Source organism: Primulina eburnea, chromosome 5 (assembly GCF_022965805.1).
Source record: "Primulina eburnea isolate SZY01 chromosome 5, ASM2296580v1, whole genome shotgun sequence".
Lineage (NCBI taxonomy): Eukaryota > Viridiplantae > Streptophyta > Magnoliopsida > Lamiales > Gesneriaceae > Primulina > Primulina eburnea.
Window position 1 is genome coordinate 7,744,988 of NC_133105.1, and position 19,581 is coordinate 7,764,568.

Here is a 19,581-nt window from a genome sequence, read left to right on the forward strand (position 1 = left end):
TTCTTCTTCAAGCTTGTCTGGGAAGGGTGGTAAAGGGGGTGAGTATTTGGGAATACTCAGTAAATGAGGGATATTGAACACAACATAACAATTTTATAACATTTTCGAAACATACATATACATACATTATGCTTTTCATAAACATAATATCGTATCCGTAACATAACAACATTGCGATTTTTCACCTTTAACGGTTTACTGACGTCAGTCCATAAGTTTTGATCCTCTAAGGGGCCGAGGGCATAAAACGATTCTATCCCACCGTTAAGGGCCATATGTTGGAATTCCACCCATTTTCAGGGAATCCTCACAGTGTCAAACATTAACGTACCAAAATTTCGTAAAAACGTATAGACGGGAGACAGAGCTCGACCGAATCTTTAAAACGGAACATGCAAAAAACCGAAATTTTCATACACATAAAACCGAAAGTTTAAGCATTTAAAACAGCTCACTTACAATAATTATTGATGCTAAAAACGTGGTGGCTTGGCTTCGGGAATGGATCGTTCCTTGCTCTACACTCGGCGGCACTTCGGCTTGGTTTTTTTAGGCTAAATTTGAGACCATTTTTGGACAAAGTTTCGGCTATGGAGCTGGGGAATTTCGAGAATTTCAGCAAGGGGAATTTCGAAAATTGGTGTAGGAGAATGAAAGGGGTGATGAGATATTTACAGGGGAAGGGAAGAGAGCTTAATATGGCATCCAAATCATGCATGATAGGCATCAAAATTTCACGATTTTCCTTCCAATTTGCCATCAAATCTCACGATTTTTGGTTTAGAAATCCCTTCCTCAAATGAGTTATTTAGCTACCAAGATTAGATATTTATTCCTAAATTTCTGAAATATCCAAGAATCACTCATCTTATTTTCCTTGTATCTTGTATCGCACACCAAACTTGCAAATATTCTCCCAAATTTCGAAAATTGCATGCTCATACATAACATATCAATTTAATATTGTATCTCCAAGAGTATCCTCACATTTCTCCTCAAAATAATAGTAATAAAATCCAAAAATTTCCTTACAAATATTTAATTGTATTATGGTGAGATTTTCGGTTCTCACAAATACGACCCGTGAAACCGTCTCACACAAGTTTTTACCTTACTTAGAATTGGTCAAAACACAAATTTGAAGAACCAAATAAAGAAATTTGCTCGAAAGTGAGTTTTGTTCATTGTTCTGTCTACAATCAAAATAGCCTATTTTTTCTTGCAATTTCAAAATTGCCCAAAATCTGTGAATTTAGATACTTGCACAGCACATGGAATTTTCAAAATAAAATGATTGAAAATTGTTCAAGGATGTAACCCCGAGTCTTAAATTTTCATCTTAAGCGCACGGTCAAAGGTGGTTACATACATCCCAAATATATCAAGGTTGTGCCGATTAATTTAACTTAGATGATATAACACTTATTTTTAGTGTATTTAGCCAAAAAAAAAAATTTGATTAAATTTCCAAAGACTTAGCGATGTCTAAACATGTCAAAACGCGATTATTTTATAAAATCACTTCCGGCTTTAGGCTTTATATTAGTTAGTCCTGGTAAAATCCTCGTGTTTATAGTCATATGGATACCAACATCACAAAAAAAAATATTAGAATGATCCAATAGTATGATATGATGGCTCAATTACTCGAAAATAATTGACTTCCATTTCAATACCATATATTTCAATGAGAAAACTCAAAGCAACAACCTGAACCTACTTTACAATTGGATCACTACACAATATATTCATTTTGTACATGCATTAAGCCAAAAGTATGATCCTACTACGTCTGTATTCCCTACCTCTGTAACTTCAAAACTGTGAGGATGTAGATGGTCGATCTTCTTGCTTCTCGATGAGCACACACCTTGATGGCGGACCAAACACGCTTAATAGAACCTGAAAGATTAGAAGCAAGACTAAATCATGCGTTCTGTATCATATATAGCATCTTAAAAATTAGTACAATCCATGGATCAAATTGTGCGCTTCTGAATTCGGAAAGCCATTTGCGGGATTTTCTTGATTTGGCATCTTAAAGTTATGATGATTTAGACTCATCATATCTGGAGATGAATTTTCAATGGATTTTGCTTCTTATATTTCAAATGATATGCCTCATCACACACTTTATCAATGATTTATATAAATATTTTCCTCCTGTGTTTTGACCAAAATGATGTATATGATAATAGGTACGTATTTTAAGTTGGATAAATATGGATCTTACAGGCAAAAAGACAAGCCCATGCAAGAAACCAAGCAGCACCAAAGCCAGGTACATTTTGAAATAGTAAACCTGCAAAAAATAGGTAGCAGTAGAACACAATGGCTCTTTCTGATAAATGTATCTTAGTGAGCAAAGATCAAATACCACAAAAATTTCCGTTCTCGAAAAGCAAAGAACAAGCACTCCGACAAGCTTTGTAAGTGTGATTCCACTGCCATGAAAAACAGTAGGGAATGTCAGTCAAAACTGCTTGAAAAGGGCTTTTTCCTGAAAAAATGATGACTATGCAACAATTTCCCTTGAAACTTTTACGTGTAACAACTATTTAACGCTAAATTTAACCATCGAAAAGGGAATCCTAGTTTAAATTTAACTTCATTTAACATTTTTTCTGCCCTTTAATGAGGGTGAAGTCAGATCATGACGGGACAAATCACGTTTGAGAACTAATTGTAAAAAATCATGACCGAATAGTTTAGTTTAGTAAACAGAAAAATTGCACAACTCGCTGAGATTTGAACTGATTACATTTACAACATATGATGTTTGAAATAATTTGATTTAATAACCCTAAACATGTGCAACCTCGGGGTTTACATGGTGCTCGGTAAAATTGGTGGTGGCTACTAATGCCCCTATAACTTCACCTTTAAAATACTACTGGGGAGATGCACTCATACGCAGATGGTCCATATTTTTAAATGTTTTCTTTTCATAGTTTGACACCTTGAAGATTGGGCAAATCAAACTTTCTTTAAAAGAAAAGTCGAAACTCTAACCTGAATACTGAAGCCCCCATTGTTGTAAGAGCCTCCTGCATCCGTTGATTCCTATCTCCACTAGTCACCTGTCATAAGAATGTAAAACTGGATCTTCACTCTTTTCGATGAGATTAATTTGGCAGATATTACTGACTCTTGAAAGCCTAACAACAAAGAGCTGAAATAATCTCCTTGAACATTTATCATGTATCATACATTCAATTTTCAATCATATGGTGTGGCAATGCACATTGCACTTCCACGTGAAATCACTCTCCAACATGGAGAAAAAATATAATAAATTTGATGCAAAAATTATATCTACAAGAGAAGTGAGAAGAGAATCTGACCAAGAAAGCATGTGTTATATGCACACAGAATTCGACAGCAATACCCACTGACATTACAAGATTCACTACTGACACAGCATTCAGTTGTACATTCAGGATCGCCATTACACCCTGAAAAGTTGCATTCCACATATGAAAACGGGTTTAAAACTTAGAATTTTTATTTCAAGGGAACATGATAATTCCAACCTATAGACAAAAGAAAAATAAATTTACCATCATATCCACAATGATCATTGCCAAAACAAGTATAATTATGGCTGATGTCCACAAACTAAACAAGGAAAATGGTCAAGATAGAAAATTAGAAACAAAAATAACTGTGTTGAGATATAATCAAGAGTAAAATACTGACCTGCATGTTATCACTAAGCAAACAACAAAAACTGCACCTGACAAATTGTAGAAACTAAAAGTTTAACGTGGGGAGAAAGCACAAGAAAAAAATGAATAAGTACGTGAATGCCTGATTAAAAGACTGTTTATTTCATCAATCACTGCTTCATCTTAAGAGCAACAAAACTATCTCAAATGAATTGTAAGTCATGGGAATTGATCTAGGTTGATCCCTACCCTGTTCACCATTTTATCCGTGGATAAAACAAGGCTGGGAAATTATAGCTATAAGCAAGAAGTTGTTTTTACTTTATTTGGATATACGATCTGGTTTAGCTGCAGAATGATAAGGGTTGTGCTTTTATGGTTAGCCTGTCATAATGTGTTCGACATTAATGAAATGACACAAGAGACGGACAAAAAATGGCATAGCTAACAATGCACAGTAATCACCATGGAAATATTTGGGAAGTTCGAATCAAGTGTAAATAAAAAAAACTAACCAATAGCTATTGCAAGATTGATCAACGCAGTCTTCCATATGCTAAGGTATTGCTCAAAGAACATGTAGAATACTGCATAGGGAAAGATGTCAATCTGCAATGGACAAAAATTGAGAGTCAGCATAATGAGAACAGAATGGCATGCACTTTTTACTCTCTTCTTTACTCCCTCTCTCTCTTTCTCCGACAAAATTCCACCAGGCAAAAAATTGGTCACGGCAGCACAAAAGAATAATAATATTTTTGGCATATAATATTCATTATCACAAGTGTAACTGAACTGCATATATCTTCTCTTCAAGAGTTACAGATGCCAGCATTTCATAAAAAGGTAGAATCCGTAAGTTTCCAAGAAAATGCTTTCATAATAGCCAAAATACAGTTGGAAAAGAAGACTAAATATAAATTCTTCAGAACCAAAATATCAAAACACGAAGAGTAAATAGTATTCTGAGTAAACAGACATTGATACAAACTTTAATGAAGAAAAGAAAATAAAGGACGTCATAAGTCAGAAACACGAGCTTCATCAAGAAAAAAGGGATCAGATCCTGAAAATGCATTCGCAATTTACAAATGATTCAGCTTGAGGACAAATTTCCTAACTAGACATGACAAAAACTCTACACGTTTTATAGCTCAAATGCTCAATTATTACCTTTAGAGAATCTGACATTCTCGAACTAAAATCTCGTGCCGCCCTCATTGAGTTCACATAATCAACCTGAAAACCATTCAAGTTTTAAAATGGCAATGATTCCAAATATTCATCATCATAATTTTTAAAATATGCCTCACTTGTTTATTAAGCGGAGTGTGATAGGTACGAAATGCTGAGGCTTGAATGATTCCATCTTCATAGCCTGATGAAGCATGAAAACAATTTGATGAAGACCGTAGAAAATGGTATATCTTGTGCTATAATCTAACACTATTATGGGCCATCTTAAATTCAACAAAACCAAATTAGAAAAGATAAATAATTGAAGAGAAATTCTAGGTTATTTCCTTTTATAGTAGAGGTGCACAGACAATTTAAAATGGATATATGAATGTTCAATAACTAAGCTTGTAACCCAACCTATAAGTAACTTAATCTCTAATAAAAAGTTAAGAGTGCAAATATAACTTAATTTCTTGTTCTTCTTTAATAGTTACAGCACATGGTTGACCAATTTGAATGGTATATACCTAGACAAATGTCCAAAGGGCTAACACTTAATTGATCAGTTTTATTTGTTTCTAAACTCCTACAAGTTGAACATGGAAGCATGAACAGAAGTGATCAATTTGAAACCCAAAAAAAGAGTCCGGGAGAAATCTCGATTCTCGAGCACGGAGCATCCAAAATCAAACAAACATAAGAGCAAGCATACAGAGATCATATATACCATCTTGATTCCAGCAGCAAGAAACAATATCATGACAGAGAAACAGCAATCAGTTTAATAGAATAAAATCACAAAAAGTTCAGCCTGTTACCAGAACTACCTGTTCACACAATACTGTGAAGATTGCGCGAATTGCTCACACCAAAAGTGAACTTGAATAATAGACAACCAATTTTTTAAGCACAACCACAAATGAGAGAGGAAATCATTATCTATTTTCTGTCGTTATATCATGTACGGAGAAAAGAAAAAATTGAATTGAGAAACCTAGGTTGCCTCATCAAATAAAAGAGAAATACCACACAAATTAATTGGGTCCACAGATACCCAATATCAAGAGCCTGCAAATCATTATATGGTGTAAACATATTCACTAATAAACAAAAATATTTATTACTATAGCATTCACCTTTAAGCTGAACACTGCCTGTATAAGCCCCTTTTCCGCCTTTGGCACAATCAGCAGAAGGTAAAGCACTAAGGAACCACGGAAGCTTGTCCCCAAATTGTGATGTAGATGGACGATCTTTTTGTAAATCAGAGTGCCTAAAACACTGAAGAATCTGAATATTAGTGATAGTTTTTACTAAATCTAAAGCATTAGCCGTTTTAAATTGATTTTTCACTCTTCCACAACATCATTTATCAACCCTATGGGGGATGCATGAATAGATCGAATACTGAAGTTAAATTTTGTTCCTAACCAAAATACTGCAGAAATTTCCAAAGCATATCTAAGGTAGTTTATCAAGGCTGAATTATACGCAAAAATAAGCCTGATGATTGAAAGAACTATATTACCGTAGTACATTCTTTGCAGACAGGGCTTAGACCACAAGGACCATCATTTGCCGAACAGCATGGAGGCTGGAAGAAATGTTATATCATATGTCAGAAAATTTAAAATATAGATTACGAATTAGATATTGAAAGAAACCTATTTGTACAGTTTTTCTTCACAATTTCTAGCATTCGGATATAATAAATCACAATATGTTCAAGATCCTAAATTTACTTATCTTCCTGGAAACTAGTTAGATGTATTGTCATGATGGAATTGCTACAAATCCTTCAAAATTAATGTTTTGCATATTTAACAGACAAAAGAAAAAATATTACCACGAGTTCTATGAAGAAATGAAAATATTTAAATATGGAATAACAAGTGAAAATATTTGTCCCGGACCAGAAAGCATCAATAAAAACAGCCAGATGAGAACCTGATCATTTGGTGGGCAAAAGGTCCCGTTTGTGAATTTCCTGCAGCAACCAAAGGCTTCAGGAGATAGCCAAACCAGAAAATCATCAAGCCAAGAAGCTGCAGGTTTAGCTATATAACTCGATTTGGGTACCAAAGATGCTCTAGCGATCTGTAGAATTCGGGGAAGTCTCTAATTAGAAAATATAAAAAAAAAATTTATAGAAATATCAATTAGTTAAATAAGAAAATGTGGTCAAACAAAGTTATAAGAGATACTAAGAACTAACATAACAAAATAAAACCAACAAAGACAGTTTACCCACACCATGCAAAATGCAAAACCACTAAACAGGTCATTAAAATCCCATCTTTGATAAATATATATAGTGATATCAAGTCAATTTCTCAGTGTCTAACACCACTGAAAAATGTTCAACCACATAAATCTTCTCACAAGAAATATTTGCTGTTAATATTTTGGCATGCCTGAAGGGGAGGTAGAAAAACACATGTTATAGTCACAAAAATTTCAACCCCAAGATAAACACATTTAAAAATAATTTTCTGATGCGATTCTCATGCAATTGGACAAATCACAGGGCCGATAAATTTGATTCCCTGTTGTATGATCAACTATCAACAGTCAACTGATTAAAGCAACTTATAAACATAAGATAAATTCTGATAGAAGCTAAGACCAAAGAAAAGGGTGTAAAATAATAAGTAATTAGGAAGGGCCAATCTAGGCGTCCTAGGGTTCTAAACAACATGAAAAAATATCTTGAAAAATATCACAGGCATAAGAGTAAATGCAACTAAGCTAAATCATTCTATCCGCATGACAGTAGATTTACCTCATTTAAAAGAGAATTAGAATCACAATGGCTAATGGAACACAGCTGGTTAGTCTGACTTGATTCTGAACTGTAAATTAAACAAACAAGAACATTGTGAAAAAAATTGGTACTTTGAAAAAAATGAGCATAATTAGTAAATAAATATCACTATGTACTAGAGAGTATAGAGTTTCAAAAACATAGCCAAATGAATCTTAGATTTTGCCTCCAAAGACATTAAATATCTAAATTATTCACATTCTCCAAACAACAGGAATAATATCTGTCAGCAAGAAAACATCTCCAGCATTTTTCATATTAAACAAAAAACAAAAACGGTCGGCCATTTTTATTCATTTTCTTCCCTTTTTGTCTTCAGTCATGAGGAGGCACAAATAGTGTAAATAATATTCTCAAAATAACACATTTATTATGCAGAGCTAGAAGAAATAGAATTCACAGCAAAGACATCAATTTAGAGACGTAGAGAAACTTTGATGACAAAAACACCTGAAATTGTAGTTTTTCACAACAAAATAGAGTGGTGGTCCTATTCTTAGATGTTCTGAAATATTATTGAAGTAACCCTGCACAGAATGAAGATAATCATCAAGTTTGAATAAACTGACAAAAAAATCATATTATTTTGGGGAAAAAAATATTTAGCCTCTAGGACCTGAAGATATGAGTCTCGGGGTAGAACGATTTGCTGTTCTAAACCAGGTTCGATTCTTGTGCATAATGCCTTCAAGGGTTAATACATAAAAATCACCTCCCAGCCAAAAGTGAAATAGCTACTAAAAAGAGCCTAAAAAACTGCAGAGAGATTAGAGAAGATGACTTACTATGCTTGCCAGTGCAAAAGCAACAAAGACGCAGATAACCACTACTTTTACACCCCAAAGATTCAGAAAGGGGGCATGATATTCCTAGACAAGATACGTATGTAGTTAAGATGTCAGAAAAGAAAATAAACACAAATTATTCCACAATTTAAAATAACCAAAAACTAATTAATTATTTATCAATTCCATGATGCCAATAACCAGATTTTCAGAGAATACTCCTGCTCACTAGAATCCATGAGAGAAAGTCGTTAAAAAGTGGCTGAAAATTACACAGACAAATTTCAGTTACCTTAAAGCACACTTCAAGATCTCCGTCAAATGTATTAAAAAGTGAAAAAAAATGAACTGTGTCCATGCAAGGTGAAATCTTTTTCATCTTGGACATAATCAAAGGAGTACGTGGATTAAATCTGCTACCTACTTTAGCTGCAAACTTTTTCATCTTGAACATAATAAAATGAGTGCATAGTTTGAATCTGCTACCTAATTTAAGTGCAATTTACGAACAAAATATAAATTACCAAAATGTGCTGCTTTCATCAGGCAGGCGAAAAGATCTTTTTACAACAATACTACATGTCTAAACAAAGATTTGAAGACCTGATAAGTCGAGAATTATTGTCAAGGTTAATTATGGTTTATAAAAATTGAAACTGCCGAAGTCAGCTTTTGTCAGGTGATGAAACTGTGAGAATTGATTCTACGTTTGTGTTTATAGGAAGCATCAGTCTAGGACTCTAGTGGACACTAATGCTAAGTTGCTGAGGCTCTCCTTTGATATTTTTACCTTGGGTTTTAGGTTGTACAAGTAGACAAATATTTGTACATACTCCTTTGGGTTCATACAAAGTTAATGTCGAAGAAAAATACTAGGCTAGTCTGATTTCCAGAGATCTTTTAAAGCTGTAACACGGAAAATTGCAAATCAATTTATTTGTCAAAAAAGATAACCCATCTTGCTATACCAATTACCCCACCCCCAGAAAAAAACAGCCATCGATTACCTTCATATACCGAGCTAGCATACCAGGCTTCTGCAGATGGACGCCTGCATTTTCAGACACTTTTGTGCTTAGTTAACAAATTAAAAATCAATAAGAAAGGGGCTGAAATGAAGTAGAAAAAGTACCTTTGTCCTGGTCAGAATTTGAATTAGATACTTTAAAGCAAGGAAAACAATCAATCCTGTTGTCTTCTGCTCTCAAAAAGTCAAAAGCGATCAAGGCGACAAAAGCAGTAACTTGCAAAAGGAAATCCAAGAGGACAGCCAGTGCTGTGAATCAAGTTCGTGAACAAATTAAAAAAGCCATTATGTTTAGAATGGGTTGATAATTACTCCATCCACTTCTGTAAAACCATTATTATGGCCGATTAGAGTTCTAACCTGCAAACATGGAAAATACACGGCAAGCTGGCATTGGAATAAAACTTCCGACGGCAAATGCCAGTACCTCTGAGAGAGAAGCTAATGTTATAGATGGCCCAACTTCAACAAGTGCATTACTAATGCGTCCCTCTATGGGCAATTCTAACTGTTGGCGTTTAACTGCATGAACCAATATGCACATGTTGTCCACCCCAACCTGATAAAACAAGAAACAACAATGAAGCCACCAAGTTTTGAACTGATTTGATGATTTTTATGGGAAAGAAACTAAATTTTCAAGTGCTATTGTTGCTAACGATTAAGGATACAGTTAGTTTATATTTGACAATTAAGGATAACAGTGTATGCATAAGCTGCTCTTCAGACAGCCTTACATATATATCCATGCCTACACAGCTACGCTTATTTTACAATGTGAAGTTGGAAAAGCTAGCCGAGCTGTTCAGACCACAGTTGGATAAATCGAGAGTTAAACAACAGTTTTTCATGGCTCTTTGTTTGTGAAAATTCAATCACCTAGAGAATTTCAGTTAGAAGTTCTAAGCATTTGTCTAGCAAGCCAAGCTTTGGAGGATTTCACACAAGATAGTTCTAACCAGCGCCTGAGCTGCTGCCTCAAACTGACTGTAGTTTCTCATTATCCTAGATAAGTAGCTGATCTTAAACAGTCATAAAAAAAATACTGTAACCAAAAATCTTGATGAGGATTAACCTTCGGTAAATTTAGTTTATCTGCAGAGCTAAGTTATCTGTTGAAGCATTAAAAAGGTAGATAATTTTCACCAAAAAATGCATATAAACATATCAAAAACTTGGCAATATCTTCTTAGAGAGGGAAGGAAACCAGTCTCTTTTATTAAAAACTTTATCACTTAACTTCATTTCCACCTGCTAGGTAGAGTTAAAACTTCTACAGCAAAGCATCATTTGATTTCTCAATATTCTTTTTACAGCTTCATAAAATCCTGCTCTTTATATCAGTGCATCTTTAAGACCTTGTAGTCACAGATTCTAGAGATGGAATATCCACCATGTATGAGTTACTGTCATTTGACTCTTCCCAATCGAAGCAATAGGAGAAAAGTTGCTCTTTGATATGGCAAAAATTCTAACTGTGTCGAAACTCAAGTAATGCGAACAAAAGCTAAAACATGGGATAGATATTGAATATCCTTGCTACGTGATACTTTCATATTCTTACTGTCAGCAAGCAAATCTTATCCAAAAACTAATGAGCATGAAACGTTGCAAATAGAAGCACATGAAGTTAAGTGATTCAAGGTTGTATGAGAACAAGGCTTACTGCTAAAACAAGGAAAGGAATGACTTCCATTATTATAAGTGTTGATTTCACACCAATTGCACTGAAAAAACCAACTGATCCAAGAACTGAGAGCATGACAAGCAAAACTCCTGAAAGGCCAAGCAATACCTGCAACATCATACAAGAGAAGAAAAAATGATAAGTCGGCTTGATGTTTGGAGATCGGAATGGGGTGGTAGATTAAGATTAGTATCTACAACATTAAGTAATGTCACCGAGCAAATTGGAATAAATTTTATCGAGCCACGAGTAAGTAAAATTTACTTCACTTAATGATATAGAATAATTCCAACCACCATCCTTTATTGCAAGCAAAAGGATTATTCAAATAGCTTTCATCAATGTTTCGAAAGGGAACAAATAGCTAAAATTTCAGTGATTACTCATTTCCAAAGTAAAGCATTTTTACTCTAATACAAACATGTAGGAACATTAAACTTCATTCTTCTGCAATGACTAGAAGAGTCATGAAGGCAAGACCATGTTAATGCAAAGGAAACACAAACTGGAAGATAGCAGATATATTAGCCAATGTCGAGATGTAACTCAGTAACATAGATTTTCATACATGGTGCACACAAGTTTCTCTGTAAACCATACCTTGGAGGAAATGTAAGAGGAAGAGAAACGACGAGTATCACCAAGTGTCAGAGATATGTACGCAAACATTACAAGATAGCTGATCTGAAACAGAAAACAATAAAATATAATGGTATCTTTGTTATGCCAGATTTACTATTATATTAAACAATTTGCAGTCTGAAAAGTCTAAAAGTAAAAGTGGGCATATTTATTTTACATTCCTTCGGCAAGGACTAGTTTATTAAACGTCATGCAGGGAAGAGTGCACTAGGAGGGGTTAAAGATTCATCTGTACCAAGATAGTAATAGCATCTGCAGTGCTTTCTCTTTTTAATTCTTCTTCAACAGAGCTTTCTGATGAAAATGCAAGTGTCAAATTCCTAGACTGAACCAGTGGTAGGAGCTCCTCCTGCATAAAGAGAACTAATTAAGGGTCCCAAGCATTAGAACAGAACAAAGTGAAATTTAAAATAGGTACATTTGGACCAATGGCTAATATGCAAACTTATATCAAGGGAAGGGGATTTGTTCTTAGAGGTGCCCAAATAATATTTATAAAGAATTAAGTATTTTTATAAATAATTAAGTATCGTTAAATTAAACAATACATGGCTTAATTGGCAAAGACAAAATCGATGAAATTGGCTCACAGTGAAAGATAAGAATAACTCATACTAACAGTAGTTTATTCATTAATAAGCAATGGGCAACTAAGACAGTAACAGAGAATGAGAAGAATTATGAACCTTTGCTAGCTGAATGAAAGCTTTCTCCCATGCCACAGCTCTTTTGGTATCATTCCCTTCTTTGTCGATGGCATTGTTCACAGGATAGGTAATAATGAACGCAGAAGCCTGTTTAAAATTAGTTTTGTACTTTATACATTCTTGACAATTTACATAATCAACTAACCAAAGCAGCACACTTTACCTCTGAATAGTTACTTCCTGAAAAACCACCAAGAGAGGTGCTTGGATCAAGTGGAGCTTTAAATGCACTCAAGCATGTGTCTGCTGAGGAATATTGCTACAAGAAACATCCAGATTACAAAATAGAGTAGAAGGAAGTACAATTTGAGGGAAAAACGAGCTTTTGAATATTGATGTATGAGGGTGGAGATCTCTAAAGATACCTGGAAGCAGTATTCGACGTGATCAATGCCTCCAAAGCTATCATAATTTCCAGAATCCATCTTAAAATACTGTCATCAACCAAGCTTCATTAGTTGACTGATAATATAACATCACACGGCCAACTATTGAAAATAAATAGATGTGGATTCATCACAAAAACATACAAGTTCCAAGCAATATAACATTAGAGAATCAACCCAATCATGCTTTTACATATAAGAAAACTGGAGATAAAAAAAGAAACAAAAATAAAGAAAAAAACAGCTGATTGTCGAGAACGGTTGTTTTCAGACCATTTAATTTAAGTACACCATAGGCAATGGCAGAATTCATGGTTCTAACAATTTTCAATGCCATGAAGCCATGAACAGAGTTATAATGAATGTGAAGCTTCTGCACAGAAAATTGCCTAAATGCACTCGAAGTTAACAGAACTTAAAATAGACAGCCTGAACTGAAATATTTTTTTTCTACTTTTAGATGATAAGAATAAAAAAATTCCAAGTCGTATGTTTTTAAGTCTTACAGTATTTTAGAGATATTCTTTCGGTCTTCACCGAGATAAATAACTTTAAATTTTAAATTCAATAATTCTAAGATAATTAAATGATATGCGCATAAACTTGTATATCAAATCTGCAGGAGGAAACACCATCCAGCAAGAGTCAGCTAATGAAATTTTGAAGATCTACATGATCTATAGGACTCTTTGTTATCTTATAATCCCGTAAACGTCAATAATTTCAATCAAACCCAGTAACCAAAAAATCCTAATGCTAAAATAGAAAATTCAGTCAAGAAAATCTTGTGATCCTTCTCAAAGATGAGCCCTGATCCTAGTACAATATTCTTCAGCATTATCCTACTATAGTTACGGATGGATATATTTATGTAAATAAGAAAAGGCAGTTATTTCTCTTGTACTCTCAGTGTACAAAACAAATGGCTATAAGGTGTCTGTAAGAAGTTACATATTGGATACGGCTAATCTTTTTTTGGTAAAAGAGATCGATAACTTTGAACCACTCTTTTGCTTGAAACATGATAAAATTGCAAACATTTGCAAGAAATTATTAGGTATAAAAGCATCATACCTGAAGAATGCTCTGCGTAGCACAATCCTTACCAAGTGGTTTCATGCAAATGTCTGTCAGAGTTACCATTGTACCAGAATAGTTAGCTCTGATGGCATCTACCTGTTGAATTGATAAGATAGAGTGTTTTCTCTTCAAAATCATATAAGTCAAATAAGTACAAAATTAAATAGCCAAAATTAGAAGTAAAATGCGACCTTTTTCTGTATATCAAATAGTAAATTGATATTGCTTTCTGTCACGATCCTGGGTGCCTTTCCATGGGGAGAGTCTGGAATTGTTGCTATAATGAGCTGAAATATTTTCCAAATTAAATTCTCAATCTCTATATACTCTATTCTTTTCTTTATTTATTTATTTTTATTTTTTTTGCTGGAGGCTGGGGCTGAGATGCATCGCTAATGTACAATACCTGCTCAATTCTGTAGAAAGGTGCAAGTTGACTATCAAAGAATTGTTTCTCTTCAGCAGCTCTACTTCCTGGACCTACCCATAACTGTAATGTAGTAATGCAAGAACAAAAATTCATTTGTACCGATACAGATAAAATAGTTGTAATTCCATAGATAATCTCAAGGACATGACCAATAAACTGACAAAGATCAACACAAATTCTGTTTCAGAGTAGATTATTTTGGTGGATAACATATATGAGTCAAATAAATTTCAGAAACCATATCATACCTTTTCAGGCCTCGTCTCTACTTGAAAACGAATAAGACCCAAGCAAAGCAGAAGAACAATAGCCACTGACGAACACAATACCAGTATTGGATTCCTAGCCACCCATGTCCCATATCTCCTGAAACAGACATGAATTCAAGCATTTCAGTGCATCATTCAGAAACCAAAGAAAAAGCTAGCTTAATAATAGGTGAAAATAGTTAACTAAACTCCACGGAAAATGACCTGTAAAATTTTGACATGTAACCTTGAACTATTGAAAGTTGCACTCCATTAGTAATTTGGGGAACATCCTCAAGCATCTGAAAATCGGAAATAAAAATCATTCATGTAACTGCACAAGGAAAATTGTCAAAAAGATTGCAAGGTTAATCGAATCAGTGAAATGGATTCAGAGGAGCACTTGGAAAAAAGTAAATGATACAAAGAAGGTATAGTTGTAAAATCTCCTCCATGAGTTAAAAATGACACAGAAGCTTCGCATCAACTTCTAATGTGTAGAATATCATTCAGATAACAAAGAAATATTTAAAAAATATTTCCTCTTTGAAAGTTCACTCATTTGGCGGCACACAAATCACAGGTAAAAGACCACTAAATATCATAATTCATAACACAAAGGAAGAATGCATCATTAAAGGAACAAACACATCATTCAGAGGCTCAAATTGGTATGCACCTGCATTGGAATATTCTCATCTTTTTGACTGTTAATGCGCCGAACAATACCACCGTTGGGGGCATTGATCAATGGTTTAGTTCTTGACATGGGACTTCCTTTTCTTTTCCTGTGAAAGAAAGCCCATACGAGAAATAAGGAGACCAGTACTATGTACAGTATGGCTACGGCAACTTCTATACATTTTGCCTGCATTTATCAAGAATGGAAAGTGAATTAGCTACAAGTAGTTCACAAACATGGAAGTATACTAAAATTTATGACTCTCCACTTCCATGTCGTGTGAATCATAAACTATAATGCATTGACAGGAATATATCTCTCACCTTTAAAGACCCGATTCTTACTGAACATGAACCTTTCTTGGGAGGAGAAAGAGGAGCAGAATTCAAACAAATAGCAGATGAAGGACAATCGCCACATGAACAACCTAATGAAGTGTCACCACATGAATATGCAGACACATTCATAGGCCTCATCATGGATGACTCAGGGGCACTCGACAAAAAATTGATAGCATATGGTGATCCAAGTGCACCAGGGCTTGCTTTTTTGCCTAGAAATGAGTACCATTCTGCCAAACATAATTAATAATCAGTTAATCAGACAACCAAAAAACAAAACAAGATCCGAAAATCGCACGGAAAAATAAAACTATTTAAATGTATGATCAAGTAGAATAGGTGTGATCACAAGTATGCCTTCTTGTATGAAACCTGGACCGTGATGAAATAAGTAGAAAATTACCATGAAAATTTCTAGCACCAGCTCCGATAAAATCTATGGCTCGGGTATTCATAGTACCAAATTTTACTTCCTTGCAAGAATCAAATAATCCTTGTCCAAAAGTGTCGGCTATGTAAAAATCAATACCGTCCACAGTCGAATTCTTCCCAACCTGGTCAACAGATAACATAAAAGAAAGGCAAAACACACACAAAAAGCTATTAGAATATCAAAAAAGAAAAAAAAAAGTTAACAATAAATTAATTCAATAAATATCCAAATAGTTTTTAATGAGAAGAAAGAAAGTAAAACTAAGATCACCAAGCGCACTAGAAGTAGCATCACAATTTTATTGAAGTTGCAAACATGATTAAAGTTGAGTTGCTCACCTTGGCAATAGACGTCACATTGATGAACTGACTCTGATAAGGAGAACATGTAAGTTCACAGAATAGATTCAAGAAATTTCTCAAGCATGCTGGACAGCCAACAAGGAAGGGAATCGCCTGCAGCATGTATACTTTTAAGCAATTTGCATTGTCAAGATAAACATTACAGTAACAAAACGCAACCACTATGGGTAAATATAACGTAATATTATTTTGTTTTGCCAATCATCAAAACAGTGTAAATCATTCAACTGAATTGCCTTGACATGATATGAAATTTCAGCATTCCCCATGAATAAAAATTCCATTGAAAAGCCACTAAATTCATTGGCAATCAATAAATTAAGCCGTGAAGTTGTACGAGTTTCGCTGCTCCATAGTTATTCCTTTGACAATCAATGACCACCTATTGTATAGCAAGAGACGGAGTCCATGTAGCAAACAACCAACTACAAAACTTTTGGTATGAGAAAAGCTAGAACTGAGTCATCGAACTACAACAATTTCAGTTTCTTACTTGCTGAACTTGTGTCCGTAAAGTATCGAACTGCGCCGCCGTACAGCAGACATTTCCAGTAATTGTTGGGCACAAACTTTGAATCTTTTCTGACAGCAAATCATCAGGCTTTTGGCACAAAAGCAAAAATCAGCATGAAACAAATACCGCTCAGGCACACAGCGAAGACTTGAGCAGTTATGACAACTAGAACACTAGTAATCAACAGACATACAAATATTATACCTTGGCAGATGGAGAACCAAAAGGGCAGTTCAGAACTTTACCATCACTACGAGTTCCACAAATGTCATACATGGCACAGTACTCTGCAGAATGTCTTTGTCCAACAATCAATAACATAGATATCAATCAGTAAAGATCAATACAGGCTATCAATCTCAAACTCAACAATCACTCGTTAACGGATATTAAACCATAAAAGAAAATGTTAAAAATTTAACATATCTGGAGGGCATCAGTATGTTTTCTTTTAGTCTTGACAACTGAAGACTATGGTTCAAAACATAGGAGGATATAACGGGGGTGAGTAGGGGGCGGGCAAAAAAAAAACTTTTGACTATTTTTTCTGAATATATAAATTCTGTAACTCGATGCTCCAGCTAAGCTTCTGGATCCACATCCGAGTTTAAGTCGGATATTAATCCACAAAATCAGCTTATTTGTGTTCTTTGCTTCCAAGAAACTCGGACAATCCACTTCTTTCATAAATTTTTTTTAAAAAAAAAATTTATTTCATCATAAAACTATTCAGCCTTGGAAAGCTACTAAGACAGTTACCTCATGTTAAAATCAAATTTCATGACAAAGATCCAAGTTTTGGCGACTAAATCCAAATATTCCTTAAACTAACTTTTCTCCCCTGGCATGTCTCTACCCTGACAACTGTTACCGAGCTAAAAAAGCTTCGTAAGAAAAATAAAGTTACTTAAAACCAAGGCCCAAGCATGAGTTGAAAATTTCAAATCCATCCCAATCACTCAATCAGTACATCATTTCTCAAATAGGTAACAGAACTTACCCTCCCGTTGCATTGGCGTCTAACAGGAACCTTGTAACAGACATCTCCGCACTCACCATGGACACCAAAACAAACAAAACCTGCAATCCCATGATTCTCCCACAGATCAAACCACAATTTTCAAGATAACATCCCTTCTTCAGTCACAGCAGAAAAAGATAACTCCCACTGCAACAAAACTCACCACAAACAGGAAACTCGAGACGACCCTCCATTTCATCCAGTGTGACGAGTCCATTTGCAGAAAATAGACCTTCAATCCAAATAAAAATCCAAACTTGGCACCTGTAACAAGAATATACCGGTGTATACTTATATTATATTGATCTTACAAAAACTGAATCACGGATCAATGGTGAGAGGGAGAAGAGTTAAGATTCAAGGGTCAATGCAAAACGTAGTTTATATATATAGAGCTATAAATGCAAACAGTATTATATATACATATCGTGTGTGTATATATATAGGTAGACAGGCACTGAGAGTGGTGAGAATTAAGGTAGAATATTATGCACGAGTTTTAAGGCGAAAAACCGAGGCGGACGAAATCAAAATCCGGAGGATTATCGTATTGTGGTTGGACTAAAATGCCCCTGATTTCGGCTCCTTTGCATTTACAATGAATCATGTTTTTGCCACCTTCCCTTTTTGGAGATTTGGAAGTGAACATGACGATTTCAATATATTCTAAGTGGAGGCATTTTTTTAGCTAAGCATGAAGATTTTTTTATGACTTTGTTTATGACATGACAAAAATTGAAATACATTCACATTTAAGAGTATGTCTCTTGTGAGACGGTCGGTCTCTTGTAAGACGGTCTCACGAATCTTTATCCGTGAGACGGGTCAACCCTGCAGATATTCACAATAAAAAGTAATATGCTTAGCATAAAAAGTAATAATTTTTCATGAATAACCAAAATAAGAGATCTGTCTCACAAAATACGACCTGTGAGACCGTCTCACACAACTTTTTGTCCACATTTAACGACTTAGATTCTTCGTTGTGCGATGAAAAAAGTTGTTTTCCAAAAATATGAGAACTAAGTAACAAACGATTAATTGGAAGAGAGATTCGAGGGGATACGATGAAGATTATGATAAAATTATGTCTCTCATGATGTAGCAAATTCTTATCTTACGTGGTATTAATTATGTTTATTTTTCTATGTATTAGTAGTGTTGTGCACATACATATGTTGTTGTTGGTATATTAGTATTCGAAGCACAATCACAAAAAATAAGATAATTTATATCAATAAGATATTTAATTTACAAAAAAATCAACGACTGCATTGTTTTGTGTATAATATTTTGTAATTAGTTATATATCAAATATGGTAAAGAAATAAATTTTGATATCAGCTTCTAATCTGATTATAAATTTTTTTTAACGAACAAGAAGTTATAAATTATTTTAAATATATTCCAAATAAAGTCAAACACCCCATTTTCCTTTATCTTTCTTACAAAGCAAATGATGTTGTGATTCGGGTAATTGAATAAAATTTAAAGCGTGATTACGTGAGTTATCGAAATATGACGTTTGAATTTTTTTTATAACTTGTATTTTGTTTAAGTAAATC

The 19,581-nt window shown here is 34.3% G+C and overlaps 1 protein-coding gene across 2 annotated transcripts; it reads right to left on the reverse strand.

Annotated features, from left to right (window-relative positions):
- Positions 1–1,614: 1,614 nt before the first annotated feature.
- LOC140832845 (uncharacterized) lies at positions 1,615–18,463 on the reverse strand. 2 transcript variants are annotated; one of them, XM_073197083.1, is made up of 39 exons: positions 18,180–18,463; positions 17,996–18,075; positions 17,200–17,293; positions 16,975–17,082; positions 16,458–16,574; positions 16,090–16,240; positions 15,669–15,916; positions 15,343–15,531; positions 14,889–14,965; positions 14,664–14,781; positions 14,392–14,475; positions 14,177–14,272; positions 13,980–14,081; positions 12,885–12,953; positions 12,683–12,778; positions 12,499–12,606; positions 12,048–12,161; positions 11,771–11,854; positions 11,150–11,278; positions 9,844–10,042; positions 9,589–9,732; positions 9,464–9,507; positions 8,457–8,540; positions 8,288–8,356; positions 8,122–8,198; positions 7,630–7,699; positions 6,795–6,944; positions 6,376–6,441; positions 5,984–6,128; positions 4,982–5,046; positions 4,842–4,907; positions 4,184–4,277; positions 3,700–3,736; positions 3,561–3,618; positions 3,345–3,455; positions 3,013–3,080; positions 2,378–2,444; positions 2,234–2,302; positions 1,615–1,902 (listed from the first exon to the last, which is right to left on the reverse strand). In XM_073197083.1, exons 1-39 carry the CDS (start codon positions 18,231–18,233, stop codon positions 1,816–1,818), a joined length of 3,888 nt encoding a protein of 1,295 aa, XP_073053184.1. In that variant the 5' UTR covers positions 18,234–18,463; the 3' UTR covers positions 1,615–1,815. The 2 variants fall into 2 exon arrangements, with proteins under 2 accessions (XP_073053184.1, XP_073053185.1); XM_073197084.1 differs by lacking the exons at positions 15,343–15,531; positions 15,669–15,916; positions 16,090–16,240; positions 16,458–16,574 and having other exon boundaries at positions 18,180–18,462.
- Between the last annotated feature and the right edge of the window lie 1,118 nt (positions 18,464–19,581).

Excerpts from the sequence above, each read along its gene's own strand:
- LOC140832845 (XM_073197083.1), bottom strand. The coding sequence starts at position 18,233 with ATGGACTCGTCACACTGGATGAAATGGAGGGTCGTCTCGAGTTTCCTG. Across the intron at positions 14,476-14,663 it reads TAGAGACGAGGCCTGAAAAG|TTATGGGTAGGTCCAGGAAG; the intron begins GTATGATATGGT and ends ACTACATTACAG. Across the intron at positions 3,456-3,560 it reads TGATCATTGTGGATATGATG|GGTGTAATGGCGATCCTGAA; the intron begins GTAAATTTATTT and ends GCAACTTTTCAG.